Below are 19,212 nucleotides of genomic sequence, written 5' to 3' on the forward strand. Positions count from 1 at the left end.
AAAAAGTGGTTTTAAATCCACCAATGTTGAGGTACTTAACCATCTGACACTTAGATTTGAGTGAACTATCCCTTTAAGCAGTAAACTCTGATAATCACAGTAGCTGCCAAGGTATCTGACATGATGCCCATCTTTTCTCTCTCTCTCCTAACAGTGGTTTTTGTGTGTGTGCTGCTGGTCTTGTTCGCTCTGATGAGTTGGCTGGTGCTAGCTCCCGTGCCTTTCCTGCGCAAGCTGCTGAAGCTTTACTACATCCCTGATATGAACTTCAAAATCCTGCTGGTGGCCCTGGCCGCACTCAACTTTGTCTTCTGCTTCCTATTGGAGGTAAAAATTGTCCTTCCTTCCTTGAGGTAATCTCATGTTAGTATTCAGCGCTTAGTGAGTATGGTTACATGCACACAATAATGCGATTTATTGTGGATCATCAGATTAATATAATAGTTTGATTAAAACATTTACGAACGATTTCCCCAAAAATCCTGTTTACATGGACACATCTGAAATCAGGCTACTTGATGGCACTCTGATAAATTCAGAGAAATCGGCAATCAAAATAAACTTCCTACCACAGCAACCATGTTATTTTTCGGAAGCAAATTTTATTTTGAGTTTGGACATGTAAAATGTGTATGTGAAAACTACTTCAAAGAGGCATACATTCAGTTGTTCCGAACTCACTTCACTTGTGCAAAAGTGGGAGACTCACTCGGCTGGAGCTAGCACATGCGCAGACCAAATACACTGCAGCAAGACCGATTTTTAAGGTGTTTACTTGTCCTAATAATTAGACATTTGCTTAGAAAACCAGGGACCTCATTTATCAATATTGCGTAGAAACTATTCTAAAATACTACTTAAGAACAGAATAGAGAATATTCATAACATAGGAAAAAGTGTGATGTGGTTTTGGAATTTTTGCAGTCTTTTATAGTATTTCAACAACGGTTTCATTTTCACACGTGCCTCTAATTGAACAAATTACTGTACTTTATATGGATTATTATTAGGGCTGTCCAACAAACAAAAAAATATTGGTTCACCGGAAGGGCATTCTTTTGAACATTTGATTGTTTAAAAAAAAAAGTTTATTTTTATAGAATCTACTATATATGCATTGAGCTTGTCTGATGCTTTAAGCATACTGTTTGATGAAGTAAGACGCAAATGACCCAGCAACATTAAGGAAGTTCTATACAATTTAAAATACGACATGACATTACATTTTTGTATTTATTAGGGATCCCCATTAGCTACACTTCCAGGGGTCCAAACACATTAAGGCACTTACATCATATAACATTATTACACCACTACATATCTACAATGTATGTGTGTGTAGAGTGTGTGCTTGTGTGCGTATGCGTGTGTCCGTACCTGTGTGTAGTCCCCGTTGTTCCATAAGGTGTATTTTGACCTGTTTAAAAAAATAAAATCTGATTCTACTGCTTGCATCAGTTACCTGATGTGGAATAGAGTTCCATGTAGCCATGGCTCTATGTAGTAATGTGTGTCTGTTCTGGACTTGGAGTTTGTGAAGAGACCTCTGGTGGCATGTCTTGTGTGGTATGCATGGGTGTCTGAGCTGTGTGGTAGTAGTTTAAACAAACAGCTCGGTACATTCAGCTTGTCAACACGTCTTACAAAAACAAGTAGTGACGAAGTCAATCTCTCTTCCACTTTGAGTCATGATAGATTGACATGCGTATTATTAATGTTAGCTCCCTGTGTACTTTTCTCAAGTCCCTCTTTGTGGTACCTGACCACACTACTAACAGTAGTCGAGGTTTAACAAAATTAGGGCCTGTAGGACCTGCCTTGTTTATAGTGTTGTTAAGAAGGCAGAGCAGTGCTTTATTATGGACAGACTTCTCCACATCTAAGATACTGTTGTATCAATATGTTTTGACCATGACAGTGAACAATCCAGGGTTACTCCAAGCAGTTTAGTCACCTCAACTTCCTAAATTACCACATTTATTATAAGATTTAGGTTATAGTGAATGATTTGTCCCAAATACAATGCTTTTAGTTGGAAGTATTTAGGAAAAATGTATTCCTTGCCACCCATTCTGAAACTAACTGCAGCTTTTTGTTAAATGTTGCCGTGATTTCACTCTGTAGTAGCTGACGTGTATAGTGTTGAGTCATCCGCATACATAGACACACTGGCTTTACTCAAGGCCAGTTGCATGTCATTAGTAAAGATTGAAAAAAGTAAGGGGCCTGATTCTACCAGGATTATGTTGGAGATGCTTCCATTAAAGAATGCCCTCTGTGTTCTGTTAGACTGTTAACTCTTTATCCACAATATAGCAGGGGGTGTAAAGCCATAAAACATATGCTTTTCCATCAGCAGACTATGATCGATAATGTCAAAAGCCGCAAAAAAACTCCCTCAATCTTTCTCTCAGCCAATCATCAGTCATTTGTATAAGCGCTGTGCTTGTTGAGTGTCCTTCCTATAAGCGTGCTGAAAGTCTGTTGTCAATTTGTTTACAGTAAAATAGTATTGTGTCTTGTCAAACACCATATTTTCCAAAAGTTTATTAAGGGTTGGTAAAAAGCTTATTGGTCGCCTATTTGGCTATTATAAAGAACTACAAATGCCATGTTGGTCTGGACGAGACTGCCGAATCAAGGAAAATGTAAGAATCTCTGGATTAACTATCTAATGTTACCTAAATGTAGTAATGAATAAATTGGCAAAATGTCTTTAAATTGACAATTCTGTGAATTGTCTTGTGCAAGTTATGTATTTTTGTTTACTTTGATGCTCATTAGCATTTTCAAATCAATGTAAATAGAGCCAAATATATTGACATAATTCGATAGACACTGCCACGGTGAGCCGACATGAAACACTGCCCTTATTTTAAGTCTTTCTAAAAATCCTCTATGGGGGAAAAAACAATTAGAACCATTTCCCTGTTTGACAGCTAGGTTTTATGCGTATTATGACACACACCTCCACTGTGGGGCTCTATTGGCTAAACAAGGAGTCAGCAAAGTTTTTTTCTCATGTGAAATGTCAATTTCTCTTGCCAGTTATGGTTTTCATATGCACAGTTTAATTTAAACGTATAATGTCTTCGCATCTTAAAATCATTGTCATGTGGTTATCTAAATGAAAATGATTAACCTAAAAAGTAACTTCTATTGCCAACTATGTAAAAATTGCCTATAAAGCAAACAAATACGATCATTGCAGCCTGCAATTATAAAATATCCTGATTAAAAATAAATATCCTATAAATCACATTGGCTATGCATGGCTCTGTATGCAACGAACTTGAAACGTTGTTTCAACTATTTTGGGCCGAAGGATCAGAGAATGACCTTTTTCTCTTACACGCTGAGTGATTATCGAAAAGGAGAGAACTGTAAAGATTTTTCAAATGTATTGAGGAACTATTGTCATTCTCAATGGATGTAAAAACAGACTTAGTTTGCTTGCCGTTTGAGGTAAAGAAAACATTAGCCTACTTTGAAAAGCTCCACAGCTCATTCGTGGTAGTGCGTTAAGCCAATCAGAAATACTATCAGATCCCCAAATGGAAACATTTTATATGCATACATTTGCGAGCATATAGGCCTACTTCTACCTGATTGTGAACGTCCTTACTCAACATTGACAGAAGCACTCCAAACAAAGACTGACTAAGTTTACTTGTTTCTCAAAAGTGTAGCATAGGTTGTGTGCTCTGCTAACAATATAATAATATATTGAATGCATTAACAGAAATTACCGTAGACAAACAAATATAGATTAGGAATTAACGGTAAATATACTACTGGTGATATGTAATGATAGATGCAAACAATTCACACAATGATGTTATGAAACAATGAATGTACACAAATTGTCGGGAGAGCGCGCATTCTGGAGAGAGAGGTGCATTGTGCATTTTAGCCACACTACACTTCTTGTACTGTGCCATCCCCGTGGCCTCCACAATGGATTAAGGACAATTTATGCTTGAGACGTAAATATGGTTGGTGGCTTCGTATGGAGGGTGTGACGTAATTGCGGAACCTCTGGAGGCCAAATCAAGGAGGAGGGCTCCTTATAGCCCCGCATTGACATGATTGGTTGATGGTAGGTGTGGTGCGGGAGGTCCTGTATGAACACGAACTCACTTCTTTGACAATAGCTCTACTCCGCGATGTGCAAAATGAATGTTTGCTCAGACTTCTGCAGAGGCCTCATCACAGTAAATGCTGTACGGCCACTGCAGATATCAAATTGACCATGCAGAGCCTTTGTCTCAGTCTTCTCTATGGATGAGTTCACTAAGATGGGCGCAAATAAGACAGGTCTCCCGTGTGCCATGAAAAAAATATATTTGCTTGGTCGACTGACCAGTCGACTATTTGGGTTCAGCCCTAATTATTATCGTAGCAAATCCACTGTGGTCAAATTATGTGATATAGCCTGACCAGATACAGTATGTTGCATGAATTCACAATGAAAATGCAATGAAGTAGAAAGAAATGTATATTATTACTCACAATTTCACACATTTTCCCCATTCTACGCTTGACAAATAGTTCCCTTATTCCACCACTTGGCACTGTGCCTACGCATGGCTGTGGGTGAAATGTATGCACTCAAGCAAATGTTCATATTGATAAATCACATTTTGTGTGGAAATTATTCCAGACATGGTTTACGCAGATTTGTGCCAACGCATGATTGATAAGATGCCCCATATGCTTACTTTGAACTTGACCTTCTGCCAATTAAGATAAGCAGAGTAAGGTGTTTATGTGACTATTGCATAATCTGCATACTGCCATAATCAGTTTAATATCAAATTATTACTATGCATTTAAACGTACTCAATGACTGTGTGACTATATCCTACTGGCTCTCCTGTAGATGCTGATAGACCGAGGTATGCTGAACTGCCTGCGTCTGCTCCGAGGGAGGCGCCAGTCCAAGAAGCAGTACAAGCGCCTAGACGTCCTCCTGTCAGACTCTCCCTCCTGGCCCCCCCTGGACCAACCACTAGTCCCGCCCCAGTGCACAGTCATTGGCCTGAGCTAGCATCAGCCTCTCCTCCCATTGCACAATATTGAGAGATTCGATTATCTGGCCCAGGTTGCCTCGGTGGGAGGAGTCTAAACCGATAGCATTAGTTTTGGAACCCTGCTGCCTCCTGGGGATGAGTCAGCCAAGTGCCCAGCTCTGTCCGATGGCGAAGTCGGCTCTAAACAAAAGTGATGTAGGTGAAGTAATGAGTAGGATTCTGTGTTCACATGTAAAAGTGATTGCTTTAGATTAACGCTTTCTGTCTTCCAAATGAAAGTTAGAAAATTCTAACATTTTATCGATAAACCATGCTCCATTGTTGACATGACCAAGCGGTGCAGATTACTCTTCAATTTGATAAAGGCGCTCCTCCCTCACTGCTTTCGCCCATTTACATCACAAGCCATAGACCGGTGAACCGTGATTCATTTTAATCGAACTCTCTCAATATTTCCCCAGCCAAAGAGTGCCTAGGATCTGAGCCACATCCACAATGTCGCAGTGAGGACAGTGAACAAACCTCTGAAGTCTGTTTCACACATTTTTCCTTTTCAACAGCAGTGGGAAGTACAATACTGTGCCACTGGGCTGCCGAGTGGCGCAAGGCACTGCATCTCAGTGTTAGGTGTCACTACAGACCCTGGTTCGATTCCAGGCTGTATCACAACTGGCCGTGATTGGGAGTCCCATAGGGCGGCGCACAATTGGCCCAGCGTTGTCCGGGGTAGGCCATCATTGTAAATTAGAATTTGTTCTTAACTGATTTGCCAAGTTAAATAAAATAAATACCAGCCAATGATATAAGATTATGAAAAGCTCAAATGTTCAATAGTATTAGGAATAAAACTATTTTTTAAATGTTCTTGTCAGGTTGTATTGATGTTTCTCAGCGGTAGGTGGTTGCAACACTTTAGAGAAATGTGAAATGTTTACAAGAGAGCTAATTTGATCCAATCAATGTGTTCAATACGGGACACCAATGGACAACAAATGTGGATGTTATACAGTGGGGCAAAAAAGTATTTAGTCAGCCACCAATTGTGCAAGTTCTCCCACTTAAAAAGATGAGAGGCCTCTAATTTTCATCATAGGTACACTTCAACTATGACAGACAAAATGAGAAAAAAAATCCAATAATTCACATTGTAGGATTTTTTATGAATTTATTTGCAAATTATGGTGGAAAATAAGTATTTGGTCATTAACAAAAGTTTATCTCAATACTTTGTTATATACCCTTTGTTGGCAATGACAGAGGTCAAACATTTTCTGTAAGTCTTCACAAGGTTTTCACACACTGTTACTGGTATTTTGGCCCATTCTTCCATGCAGATCTCCTCTAGAGCAGTGATGTTTTGGGGCTGTTGCTGGGCAACACGGACTTTCAACTCCCTCCAAAGATTTTCTATGGGGTTGAGATCTGGAGACTGGCTAGGCCACTCCAGGACCTTGAAATGCTTCTTACGAAGCCACTCCTTCGTTGCCCGGGCGGTGTGTTTGGGATCATTGTCATGCTGAAAGACCCAGCCATGTTTCATCATCAATGCCCTTGCTGATCGAAGGAGGTTTTCACTCAAAATCTCACGACACATGGCCCCATTCATTCTTTCCTTTACACGGATCAGTCGTCCTGGTCTCTTTGCAGAAAAACAGCCCCAAAGCATGATGTTTCCACCCCCATGCTTCACAGTAGGTATGGTGTTCTTTGGATGCAACTCAGCATTCTTTGTCCTCCAAACACGACGAGTTGAGTTTTTACCAAAAAGTTATATTTTGGTTTCATCTGACCATATGACATTCTCCTAATCTTCTTCTGGATCATCCAAATGCTCTCGAGCAAACTTCAGACAGACCTGGACATGTATTGGCTTAAGCAGGGGGACACGTCTGGCACTGCAGGATTTGAGTCCCTGACGGCGTAGTGTATTACTGATGGTAGGCTTTGTTACTTTGGTCCCAGCTCTCTGCAGGTCATTTTCTAGGTCCCCCGTGTGGTTCTGGTATTTTTGCTCACCGTTCTTGTGATCATTTTGACCCCACGGGGTGAGATCTTGCGTGGAGCCCCAGATTGAGGGAGATTATCAGTGGTCTTGTATGTCTTCCATTTCCTAATAATTGCTCCCACAGTTGATTTCTTCAAACCAAGCTGCTTACCTATTGCAGATTCAGTCTTCCCAGCCTGGTGCAGGTCTACAATTTTGTTTCTGGTGTCCTTTGACAGCTCTTTGGTCTTGGCCATAGTGGAGTTTGGAGTGTAACTGTTTGAGGTTGTGGACAGGTGTATTTTCTACTGATAACAAGTTCAAACATGTGCCATTAATACAGGTAACGAGTGGAGGACAGGGGAGCCTCTTAAAGAAGACGTTACAGGTCTGTGAGAGCCAGAAATCTTGCTTGTTTATAGGTGACCAAATACTTATTTTCCACCATAATTTGCAAATAAATTCATTAAAGTCCTACAATGTGATTTTCTGGATTTTTTTTTCTCATTTTGTCTGTCATAGTTGAAGTGTACCTATGATGAAAATTACAGGCCTCTCTCATATTTTGAAGTGGGAGAACTTGCACAATTGGTGGCTGACTAAATACTTTTTTGCCCCACTGTACCTATCATTTCTGTGGTGAAATCAATATCACTCTAAACTGTCATGGCCATTTTGAGATATAAAAGAAATGCAGTAGATTATTTTATAAATAATTTTAATTAAAATGTAAAATTTACAGGCAGTTTTGTTCTCACTCAGAGCTTCACAAACCCTGTTGATCCTGTTTCCCCCTCTTAGTGCAGACAGAGGACTTTCAGAAAAACCTTAATATCCAGGGTTACCCTCTGGCATGTAAAGCTTTCACAACCAACATCGGATGAAAACTGAATAGTCAGTTGGGAGGTGATGTTACTGAACACTAGCGGAATGGTTGATACAGTACTATGAAAAAGTATTTTCCATGTTACAGTGCTGGTCATAAAAAAAAGCAAGCTTGCTCATGTATGCAAACAATGTAGTTCTTCCCCAAAAACATAGCAAAATGACTATATAGTTAGCATCTAAAAATAGCCCTAATTTATAAGACAGTTCTTATTTGATTAATGGTGTTCGGACCCATCTGAAGCTAGCCACAATAGTGGACTTTCCGGTTAGCCTTCAACATAAAAGTACGGCATAATTCTACTATTTGTATTCATTTGCATCACTGTCAGTGACAGGTATTTTGAATGCAAACAGCAAATTCCACTATTGTGTCTAATCCTTATTGTGGCTATCTTCATAACCCGGTCCGGTCGAGCCTCTTGCCAGATGAAGCTAGCTGGCTGCTTATAACGTTATCTTTTGGCAACAGGGTTCAGTAGCTGCCTATGTATTTTCATGAACTGGAGTTCAGTTTCAATAGGCGAACAACAAGTGGCTACATAGCTAATACTTACAAGAATTCCTAAATCATTGCAAAGAGTAATGAAAATGACTGCAGTTTCTACTGGTCATTGTTTTCAGTCTGGTTGTATTGGTGCTAGCTTGGTACCAAGCTAAAGCTAGCTACCCCACAAATTGCGGTCGAACAAATTAAGCTTTATTACTAACGCGGTGTTGTAAACACATCGTTCATGGCCGGTGTTTGCAGACTTTTTTAATACAGCTTTGACAGTGCTACTGTATTTTTGACACAAAGATCCAAACGGAGTTCCATAGTATGTATGTCGTGAAGCTAATTGCAGTGACGCCATTACTGTGCAACTCCGGTCGGGCAACATCTGAAAAATAGCCACTTGGTAGTGTGTACCAGTGTTCGACCAGTTGGCAAAAGCCAACATCACCCATGACAGTGAACGGTTGATTGTCAAGGGCAATGAATTCCATTATCGTGGCTTTAATGGATTTCGCCTTGGAGTTGTCTCGCTGAAATTCTTACACTTTAAAATGACTGCTCGACTTATTGACTGCTCGCTCGATCCACACAGCAGAAATTTTGGGCTATGTTAGGAATGCTGTGTTGCCCGTGTAGCGCCAAATTTTACGTGGCATCATAATGTCATGTACCTACGTTTATATAGGTATATGCACGGTAGCGTTGACATCAGTTTTTAACATTGGCATTAAACTAGACATCGGGCTGATACCGATGTTGGCATTTTTAGCTAATGGCCCGTTACGATATGTGCACCCCTAGTCCTGAGCTACAGGCAGTTAGATTTGGGTATGTCATTTTAGGCGAAAATTGAGAAAAAGGGTTGGATCGTTAACAAGCTTAGTCGTATGTTTTTTAAATGATTGACCTCAATCCATATACTAAGGTATTTGTATGCAGGGACTCGTTCGATTATAGAACCATCCGATGAGTAAAGATGTAATCCATCAGAGACAATCTTATGAAGACTTAAACAACATGTATCTAGTTTTGCCCGTATTAAGTATGAGTTTTAAGTCAAAGGGCTTCCTGCAAAACTGTAAAATCTGATTGGAGCTTTGTCACAGCAGTCGGGGAAATTGCATACATAATAGTATAATCCGTTTATAGATTAAGTTTAGAATTAACATATTGACGAATAAAATGTATATAAATAGTGAAAAGAAAAGTCTTTAGTATCGATCCCTGCAGAACACCTTTATGTACTTCAAGAAATTCAGACTTAACCCCATCAATCACGATGGCCTGAGTTTTGTCACTAAGATAATCATGAAACCATGAACAGGCCTGAGCTCTGATGCCTATCAAGGACAACTTGTTCAATAAAATAGCATGGTCAACAGTATCAAAAGCTATTGACAGGTCCACAAACAAAGCAGCACATTTCATTTGAGTGTCTAAAGCATTGACAAGAACATTAACAACTAATGTGGTTGCTGTAATAGTGATGTGCCCAGGCCTAAACCCTGATTGGTTTACATTCAAAATTCATTTCTCAGATAAAGAGCAAAGTTGTAAATTTACCAAGGATTCAAGAATCTTAGCTAGCCAAGGAAGCCTTGAAATGGGGCAAGAACGCAATCCAGACCAAACACAGGAAAAGAACCAGAGTCGCACTGCAGGCGTATTATAGGTTATTTGACTATGAGTATTTGATGAAATACAGCATCATGACTTTATCTCTGAAACATTGAGTATAGCAGCACATTTATGAGCACATTTTATGCAGATTAGTGGAGACTGAGCTATACCGGGGTTATAGGCTACTGAATAGCAAAAGTAATATGAAGATCGGGACACAAGTGAAGCTTCATTATATAGATTATTTAGCATTAGCATTTTTGTACAATAAAAAAATTGTACAAAACGTTTTTTACATTTGGCAATCTGAAACCAACCAGACCAGATGAAAAAAAATACAATGTAAAAAATAACCGAACTACACCCCAAAACTGTGTGAAAACGCCCTAAGTCAAATGTCTTCCACACATTCCACACTTCCCCTTTCCCTCCCGAGCAACCATTTCGAGTTTCTTTTTCACGTCCTCCGCATCCATTATGCTGTCACGTGTTATGGTGTTGGAGCCTGTAAAAACCAATTTATTGCTGTGATTATGCTATAGGTCAGGCCCTATTGGTCACGTGCATGCGATGCCTACGTGTCACGTAAAGAGAGCAAGGGTTGAGGGAATAGGGAATGTTTTTTCTAAACAAGTGAGGGATTTTGGTAACAGAACCTTTCAGTCAGAGAAACAACAAGTAAGAAACCAGAAATGGATGAAATGATGTTGTAGCTTTAGCACCACAGACACAGTTACTCTAGCAGGGAGGCGAGAAAGACAATGTCAACAATTTCAACCAATCGATTGACTCTCAGTTGACCAATATTTTTTTTTTCGGGGACAGCCCTACACATGTTTATATAGATTGGTATCGATTAAGTGAGTAGCATTTAGGAAACTGGTCAGTAGTTCAATCAAGATTTCAACCAAAATGTGATTTTACATTTATTTTGCAACACTCGCGAACGCAATGTGGGCAGTGTGGTCGGATGTTAGATTGCTGACATGAATTGAACTAATTAGTCAAAACATCTGAAAACAAGACATGGTATCAAAAACAGGATTAAACTAGCTGAAATGAGTCACTAACAATTTCCCACAATGCAATTTCTTGTCATTGCTTGTAGCAATCTGGCCAACCAGAATCACAACTCACAGACTACTGCTTCATTGAAGCGTGCGCATCGTTTGTGACATTGTCGGCTAACCCAAATATGCCCACAGAGTCATCCATCATAGTCCTCCCAGACTTGAAGTGCACATCAAATCAAATGTATTTATATAGCCCTTCTTACATCAGCTGATATCTCAAAGTGCTGTACAGAAGCCCAGCCTAAAACCCCAAACAGCAAGCAATGCAGGTGTAGAAGCACGGTGACTAGGAAAAACTCCCTAGAAAGGTTAAAACCTAGGAAGAAACCTAGAGAGGAACCAGGCTATGAGGGGTGGCCAGTTCCTCTTCTGGCAGTGCCGGGTGGAGATTATAACAGAACATGGCCAAGATGTTCAAATGTTCATAAATGACCAGCATGGTCAAATAATAATAATCACAGTAGTTGTCGAGGGTGCAACAAGTCAGCACCTCAGGAGTAAATGTCAGTTGGCTTTTCATAGCCGATCATTAAGAGTATCGCTACCACTCCTGCAGTCTCTAGAGAGTTGAAAACAGCAGGTCTGGGACAGGTAGCACGTCCGGTGAACAGGTCAGGGTTCCATAGCCGCAGGCAGAACAGTTGAAACTGGAGCAGCAGCACGGCCAGGTGGACTGGGGACAGCAAGGAGTCATCATGCCAGGTAGTCCTGAGGCATGGTCCTAGGGATCAGGTCCTCAGAGAGAGAGAGAGAGAGAGAGAGAGAGAGAGAGAGAGAGAGAGAGAGAGAGAGAAAGAAAGAAATAATTAGAGACAGCATACTTAAATTCACACAGGACACCGGATAAGACAGGAGAAATACTCCAGATATAACAGACTGACCCTAGCCCCCCGACACATGAACTACTGCAGCATAAATGCTGGAGGCTGAGACAGGAGGGGTCAGGAGACATTGTGGCCCCATCCGATGATACCCCTGGACAGGGCCAAACAGGCAGGATATAACCCCACCCACTTTGCCAATAGCATTAGGCCTATGTCTACATACATGGCTTAGCACCCCAGTGTTGAAGAAAATGTGTTTTTAATTCAAGTCATTTAAGTTGATATTTACAGTTAAAATATATATAAATACTGTAATTTAATTAATTGCTGACAATTTTGGGGATTTTCTGGCCCGGAAAATTAGGCTACTCATGTTTCCATACTGTAAAATCTTCGACGTACTGTCACCCATTGGCGGTATTATTCCTTACGTCATAATTATGGAATATTACCACCATCTGGCGGCAGTCGGGCTAGTAAAATATTTTATGAACATCGCTGACAATAACCCTTTTCATGGCTTTCTGCCTGACATCCTCATGAAGACAGTTGGCAATAATTGTAACATTTGGAGAGATCTCGAGTACATTTAAGTACAGCTACAGCATAGGCAACCTCAACAGACCAATATAGTCACATATCATTAATCTTAGCTCTCTGATAGGTAGGAAAGGCCGACAGTCAAAGACACCAAACAAGGATGGTAGACAAAGATCAAACTAAGTTAAGAGGCAAGCCGCACTTGTTTTGAACGTCTAAGAAACTGTCTTTGCAAGAATAACCATTTGACATAGACTACTGGTTATAAACTACATGCATAAATCTGTTGTTGGCTATTTTATTGCTATAGTATATGCTCAATGCAAGCTTGTGCTGATTTGTAGACTACAGAAAGTACAGTAGGGGAGAGTGGGGTAAGTTGAGCCAAAGGGGTAAGTTGAACTTGAGCCTCCCTTATATCCCTTACATGAAAAATGTGGTAAGCAAAAAGAAAAGATTTTCACCAAGTCAAATTAATTTGTGTTAGAGGTATCGTGATGCTTCTATCTAAACCAAAGTAGTTAATTTTAAGATTGTTCTATGCACCAGTTGGTGGTCTCTATAAGCTTCATTATGAGGTCCTAAACCTAGCATGAAAGTGCATCATTGTAGTTGTGTGGGCTAATATAGTCAAAATGTTTGCCATTGAGTAAGTTGAGCCAATGGCCATGGGTTAAATTGAGCCAGTGTTGGAGACAATGGCCAGTTAAGAAAATTCAAGTGTTGTCTTCCCAGGTGTAATGCAAGCATTATTGCTGGGACATGAGGTAACAGGACCTGGCCTATGTTAAGTGTTTAAAAAAGTACAAAGTGTTTGGTAGTTGTCAAGCCTGTGTTAAAAGATGCTTAATAAAATGATTAAAAGACAAAAAAACAATTATGATTGCAAATATTGTGTTTGGGAAATAAAAATTAGACATGGTTTTAAAAGGTAGAGGTAATATTTTATTCTGCACAAAAATGTGTAGGTTGCTTAACTTATACTGTCCCGCGGCTCAACTTACCACATTCCTGGGGTAAGTTGTGCCAAGAGGCCACTTTATATGGACAAGCTGTGTTTTCAAAACTGTATAATGTTTACATGAATTATGATTATTTCCAGGGATACACAACATCCTGAAATATATGTACTGTAGATGTTTTCAAATGGTTGAAACTGTTATTTAAAGGCTCAATGCAGCTGTTTTTATATCAATATCAAATCATTTCTGGGTAACAATTATGTACCTTACTGTAATAGATTTACATTCAAATGGGAAAAAAATGGCTTTTTAGCAAAAACTATTTCTCAAGCAAGAATTTTGCTAGGACTGTCTGGGAGTGGTCTGAGTGGGAAGGGGAAAAATGAAAACTAGGTTTGGAAATCTCTTTGTTGTTGGTCTATTAACCAATTTACGCATGTTGAAACTCTCGCCCCTGCAAATGTGCCGATTAGAAGGTCATGTAGATTCTATTTTCAACCAACTGTCAGGAATTAACACTGATAAAATTACTTTTTACAGTGTTAATTGCATCAGCTGTTGTACAATATGATATAAAACACAGAAAAAAAAGGTTTTTTTGAAAACCTTTATTTAACTAGGTAAGTCAGTTAAGAACAAATTCTTATTTTCAATGACGGCCTAGGAACAGTGGGTTAACTGCCTGTTCAGGGGCAGAACAAAATATTTGTACCTTGTCAGCTCGGGGATTTAAACTTGCAACCTTTCAGTTACTAAACCAACACTCTAACCACTAGGCTACCCTGCCACCCCATTGATGATTACACATGAGCTACATTGTTAGAATTTAAGTTAGAATTGATTTAAGTTTTAGAAGAAAATTTGAACGCACACGAAATGCCTCTGAAGTCGTGAACTCAATGATATCACAACATATAAATCAAATCAAATTGTATTTGTCACATGCTTCATAAAACAACAGGTTTGGGCTAACAGTGGAATACTTACTTATAGGCCCTTCCCAACAATGCAGAGAAAACGGAAATAGAAAAATATTAGAAAAGTAAAACAAGTAATGAGCTCTAGTCAATGAACAGCATTCTCACGTACAATAAGTGTTCCTTTTGTCCAAGTGGGAAAGGACAGTGTGGAGTGCATAGAAATTGCGTCATCTGTGGATCTGTTGAGGCAGTAAGCGAATGGGAGTGGGTCCATGGTGTCTGGGATGATGGTGTTGTGAGGCATTACCAACCAGCCTCTCAAAGCATTTCATGTCTACAGATGTGAGCAGAAGGCATTTAGCTCATCTGGTAGGCTTGTGTCACTGGGCAGCTCATGGCTGGGTATCACTTTGTAATCTGTAATAGTTTGCATGCCCTGCCACATCCATTGAGCGTCAGAGCCCGTGTAGTAGGCTTTGCCTGTTTGATATAGATGACTTAGTTATGCTACTGGGACAATCACTGGATTTGTGATACTCTTATACAGAGTGAATTACAGTAGTGAGTTTTTGTTGAACTTCCAAACACATTATTTACACTGTTTTCTCTAGTGAAGGTTTATTTTATTAAAATATAACTTTTACATTTAAGTTGGTTTTGCCACACATTTTTGGTTGTAGAGTAATTACATTGGTTGTTTCTACAACAATTAAACGTTGTTTATTTAAAGACACCTTTTTTTAAATGAATTTCACATACATTTTTGTCTCTGTTTTTGTCTCACAATGACTGCCCACGACTGACCTTTGAACGGCACAATGACTGAGCAAAGCGTAGTTATTTAATCACAGAGAAATAGACAGAGATAGTCATTTAAACTTTTGAAATGATTCAAGTATTTTGTCAATTGACCAACTGGCATGGTCTTATCTTTTATCGAAATATAACTGTTGCAATTAAATGACCCATTTCTGAAATTAGCCTATTTTTCAATTCAAAGTGTTTTGGTCATGTGCACACGATAGGGTGTAAACCGGCAATAGGTTTGATATCGAAACTAGCTATAGCTTTAGGGAATCATCAGTCCAATATTCCAGCGATTTAACGAAAATGTTATCTTTAATTACATCGTTTCTTCCGAGTTTACCTGGATGGCTGACGCTCGATGCAACCCCCCTGGACAGTCTACTCCAAGGTGAGATATTTGTATCGTTCTAGGCTACTCCGGGTAAAGGGCCTTCTCCTTGCTTGGTTTGTGCCGAATGCCTTTTTGCAGGTTGCTACTCATGCTGTACGTTTATTTTAAGAACCGATATTTTATAATACAATTCTATTGATGACATGTTTTGTGTGACACAGGACTTATCGGCGCATGTGGGATCTCTGTTCTCTGTAACCTGTTGAGAGTACACGTATTCTTAGAGGCTGAAAGGTGAGAAACGTATACAACTATGGACAACTCCCAAAATATGACATTGGAAGATATGATTTCACTTGGGTCTCAGGCTACACTTCTTGTTATTATCATAAATGTTTAATTACATTGTAGTTAGGCAACTTCAGTATATAGGTTAAGCTACATTGTTAGTTGTAATAGCGTTTGATAAATAAACTGATTTTTGCTATACCTGTTTCCCTATAATTAGAATCTGGATGCAATTACCATATTATAGACAGGGACATTTAAAAACACGTGAGAAACAGGACCAAACCATATAGAAGATGTGGATGTAGATAACTAACCTCATACCTACTAAGGCCTCTTGATGTAGTTTAATAATTTGTGCTATTGAATATTGTGCTTGATTTCGTCACTATGAACAAAGACTGTAATGTGATTTACATTGTCAATAGTAATCAATGTATCCTTAGAAATCATTGATTTGTATTTCACTGCTTTGAAATTAATACTTTCTCTACTCAGTTCAAGCAACAAAAGCAGCAGTAAAGAGACATCTATGCAGAAGAAATCAAGGCATCAAGCCAGTGCTACATTTGGGCTGAGTGGAACTCTCCAGTTCTTGTTCCTGTCAGTGATGCTGGCTGTAGTGGGCTCTCGGGTTGCCTCCCTGGTGGTTCTAGAGTTCTCCCTCAGAGCAGTGTCAGCTTGGGTCACAGCTGGACCAGTGAGGCACTTGCAAGATAATAACATAAATGTCACTTATAATTATATTAAAATATCTCTCACATCTCCCATTTATCAGCCTTGATCCATCTCTAAATTAATTTCCCTCCTGCTCTCTGAATCTGCAGGAGTCCAGTAGGTTCCTACAGCAGCTGCTGGTCCAGTGCCAGTTCTCCCTGGGTTGTGCCCTCAGCTGCAGTCTCCATTTCCTCCACGAGGGGGCGCCACAGCGCTGGCTATGCCTCCTCCTAGCTGCAGGACTGAGCTGGTTCCTGGCCAGCCAGACTGGGCGCCTACGGCTCCATGTCACTACACTGTACAAACTACACAGTTCCCAGCGCTACTGTGGAGTGTGCATTGCACTGCTTACATCAGGTTGCTCTTTGTTACCACACCTGACCAGGGCCCTTATGCTCAGCTTTGCAGTGGCTGCCATTTCCGCCATATCTATAATAAACAAACACTTCCTCTCAGCTACAGAAGCCCTCAGGTTCTGGACTCCACTGACAATCTGCTACACACTGCTGGTGGTGTATATGCAGGGTGAGAGACTGAACATACTGTATCCTGTATGGGGAAACGTTTAAGCAGCAGATTGTCAGATACTATTTGGGTATTTTGTAAATACCACAAAACAAGTAAATTACAAGCATAGTGTTGTCATTCTCATTGAGAAAGCGTTCAACTGATGATAATTATTTTCTACTCAGAGGAGCAACATCGCCAGCCAAGTGGCCAAGCTGTTATAAACACAGTGGTGGTGCGTCTGGGGGGGCTCATGGTCCTGATGCTGACTGTCGGCCGCTGGGCAGATGTGCTCCACATCCTTCTGTGCTTCCTGGGTGAGGCTGGCTGTCTGATACCCTCCAGAGACCTGTTGGATGCTACAACACAGGTGAGAATGATTCTCCTTCAATTTACCGTGCTGTTGCAGGTTGCCGTGCATCCATCAATCTATGTAAATATTTGTCATTTCAATGTATCTAACATAATATAAATGTGTGTTTGTATGCAGGATATGGAGGAAGTTCCCAGACATTCCCAGGGTAGTGAGAACCGTAGGAGACACCTGACACCTGGCAAAGACCACCAGAGTTAAGTCATGGGAAGAAACTATTCGTGCTGGGAATCTTTCTTAGCAATAGTCTATTATAATCTATGATTATAATCATATGAATTAGTGACAAGTGTTGTCTTTTATACCTAGGAAGGATATAATGAAAATAATAATAAAATTGTATTATGACACATCTATTAACCTTTTGAATAAGGTACCTTGCAATGTTGTTATTTTCACATAGAAATGCAGAGCTTTTGAGAGATAGGAATGATGCTCTTGCCTTTGTTTTCAAATATCACTGCCATTAAATTAAGCCAGAAGCTGTTTAGAATGCACAGAATGGACCTTATCAGCCCTGAAGTAATCTAACAAATACTGCTTTAGTGTAAAGCATTGGTTAAGGCCACATCATATCATGTAACACTAGCAGCTGCTGTAACAGTATCACTTCACACCAGAGATGTGATCATAATCCCCTGAACACAGGATGTTTATGGTATACAATTTCCTCTACTTTCTTTGGGTAGATTGTATTTCATCACAGGCAGGCTCTCCAGCACAAGCTATGTCATTATGTTACAGTGGCAAGGAAAATTACGTGAACTCTTTGGAAATACCTGGACTTCTGCATGAATTGGTCATAAAATGTTATCTGATCTTCATCTAGGTCACAACAGACAAACACAGTCTGCTTAAACTAAACACACAAACAATTATAGGTTTTCATGTCTTTATTGAACACCGTGTAAACATTCACAGTGCAAGATTGAAAAAGTATGTGAACCCTTGGATTTAATAACTGGTTGACCCTCCTTTGGCAGCAATAACCTTAACCAAACGTTTTCTGTAGTTGCGGATCAGACCTGCACAACGGTCAGGAGGAATTTTGGACCATTCCTCTTTACAACACTGTTTCAGTTCAGCAATATTCTTGGGGTGTCTGGTGTGAACTGCTCTCGAGGTCATGCCACAGCATCTCAATCAAGACTCTGAGGTCAGGACTCTGACTGGGCCACTCCAGAAGGAGTATCTTCTCCTGTTGAAGCCATCTGTTGTTGATTTATTTCTGTGTTTTTGGTCGTTGTCCTGTTGTATCATCCAACTTCTGTTGAGCTTTAAATGGCGGACAGATAGCCTTACATTCTCCTGCAAAATGTCTAGATAAACTTGGGAATTCATTTTTCCAGCGATGATAGCAAGTTGTCCAGGCCCTGAGGCAGAAAAACAGCTCCAAACCATGATGCTCCCTCCACCATACTTTACAGTTGAGGTGAGGTTTTGATGTTGGTGTGCTGTGCCTTTTTTTCTCCACACACAGTGTTGTGTTCCATCCAAACAACTCAACTGTAGTTTCATCTGTACACAGAATATTTTGCAAGTAGCGCTGTGGAACATCCCAGGTGCACTTTTTTGGACAGAAGCGGCTTCTTCCGTGATGTCCTCCCATGAACACCATCCTTGTTTAGTGTTTTACGTATCATAGACTCGTCAACAGAGATGTTAGCATGTTCCATAGATTTCTGTAAGTCTTTAGCTGACACTGTAGGATTCTTCTTAAACTCACTGAGCATTCTGTACTGTGCTCTTGCAGTCATCTTTGCAGGACGGCCACTCCTAGGGTGTAGCAACAGTGCTGAACTTTCTCTATTTATAGGCAATTTGCCTTACCATGGACTGATGAACATAAAGG

The 19,212-nt window shown here is 40.0% G+C and overlaps 2 protein-coding genes across 4 annotated transcripts in view; both read left to right on the forward strand.

The window, feature by feature from the left end:
- Positions 1-5,897, forward strand: part of atp13a2 (ATPase cation transporting 13A2) — a 36,108-nt gene extending 30,211 nt beyond the window's left edge. For both annotated transcript variants that reach the window (XM_064957013.1, XM_064957014.1), the window contains exons 28-29: positions 155-327; positions 4,883-5,897. In XM_064957013.1, the coding sequence (XP_064813085.1) occupies positions 155-327; positions 4,883-5,050 (341 nt within the window). In that variant the 3' untranslated portion in view covers positions 5,051-5,897. The remainder of the gene's footprint in view (positions 1-154; positions 328-4,882) is intronic.
- Positions 5,898-7,256: 1,359 nt separating this feature from the next.
- tmem82 (transmembrane protein 82) lies at positions 7,257-17,714 on the forward strand. 2 transcript variants are annotated; one of them, XM_064957015.1, is made up of 6 exons: positions 7,257-15,532; positions 15,697-15,769; positions 16,262-16,493; positions 16,591-17,005; positions 17,173-17,357; positions 17,478-17,714. In XM_064957015.1, exons 1-6 carry the CDS (start codon positions 15,448-15,450, stop codon positions 17,559-17,561), a joined length of 1,074 nt encoding a protein of 357 aa, XP_064813087.1. In that variant the 5' UTR covers positions 7,257-15,447; the 3' UTR covers positions 17,562-17,714. The 2 variants fall into 2 exon arrangements, with proteins under 2 accessions (XP_064813087.1, XP_064813088.1); XM_064957016.1 differs by having other exon boundaries at positions 7,572-15,532; positions 16,262-16,463.
- The last annotated feature ends 1,498 nt before the right edge of the window (positions 17,715-19,212 follow it).

Source organism: Oncorhynchus masou, chromosome 33 (genome assembly GCF_036934945.1).
Source record: "Oncorhynchus masou masou isolate Uvic2021 chromosome 33, UVic_Omas_1.1, whole genome shotgun sequence".
Classification (NCBI taxonomy): domain Eukaryota; kingdom Metazoa; phylum Chordata; class Actinopteri; order Salmoniformes; family Salmonidae; genus Oncorhynchus; species Oncorhynchus masou.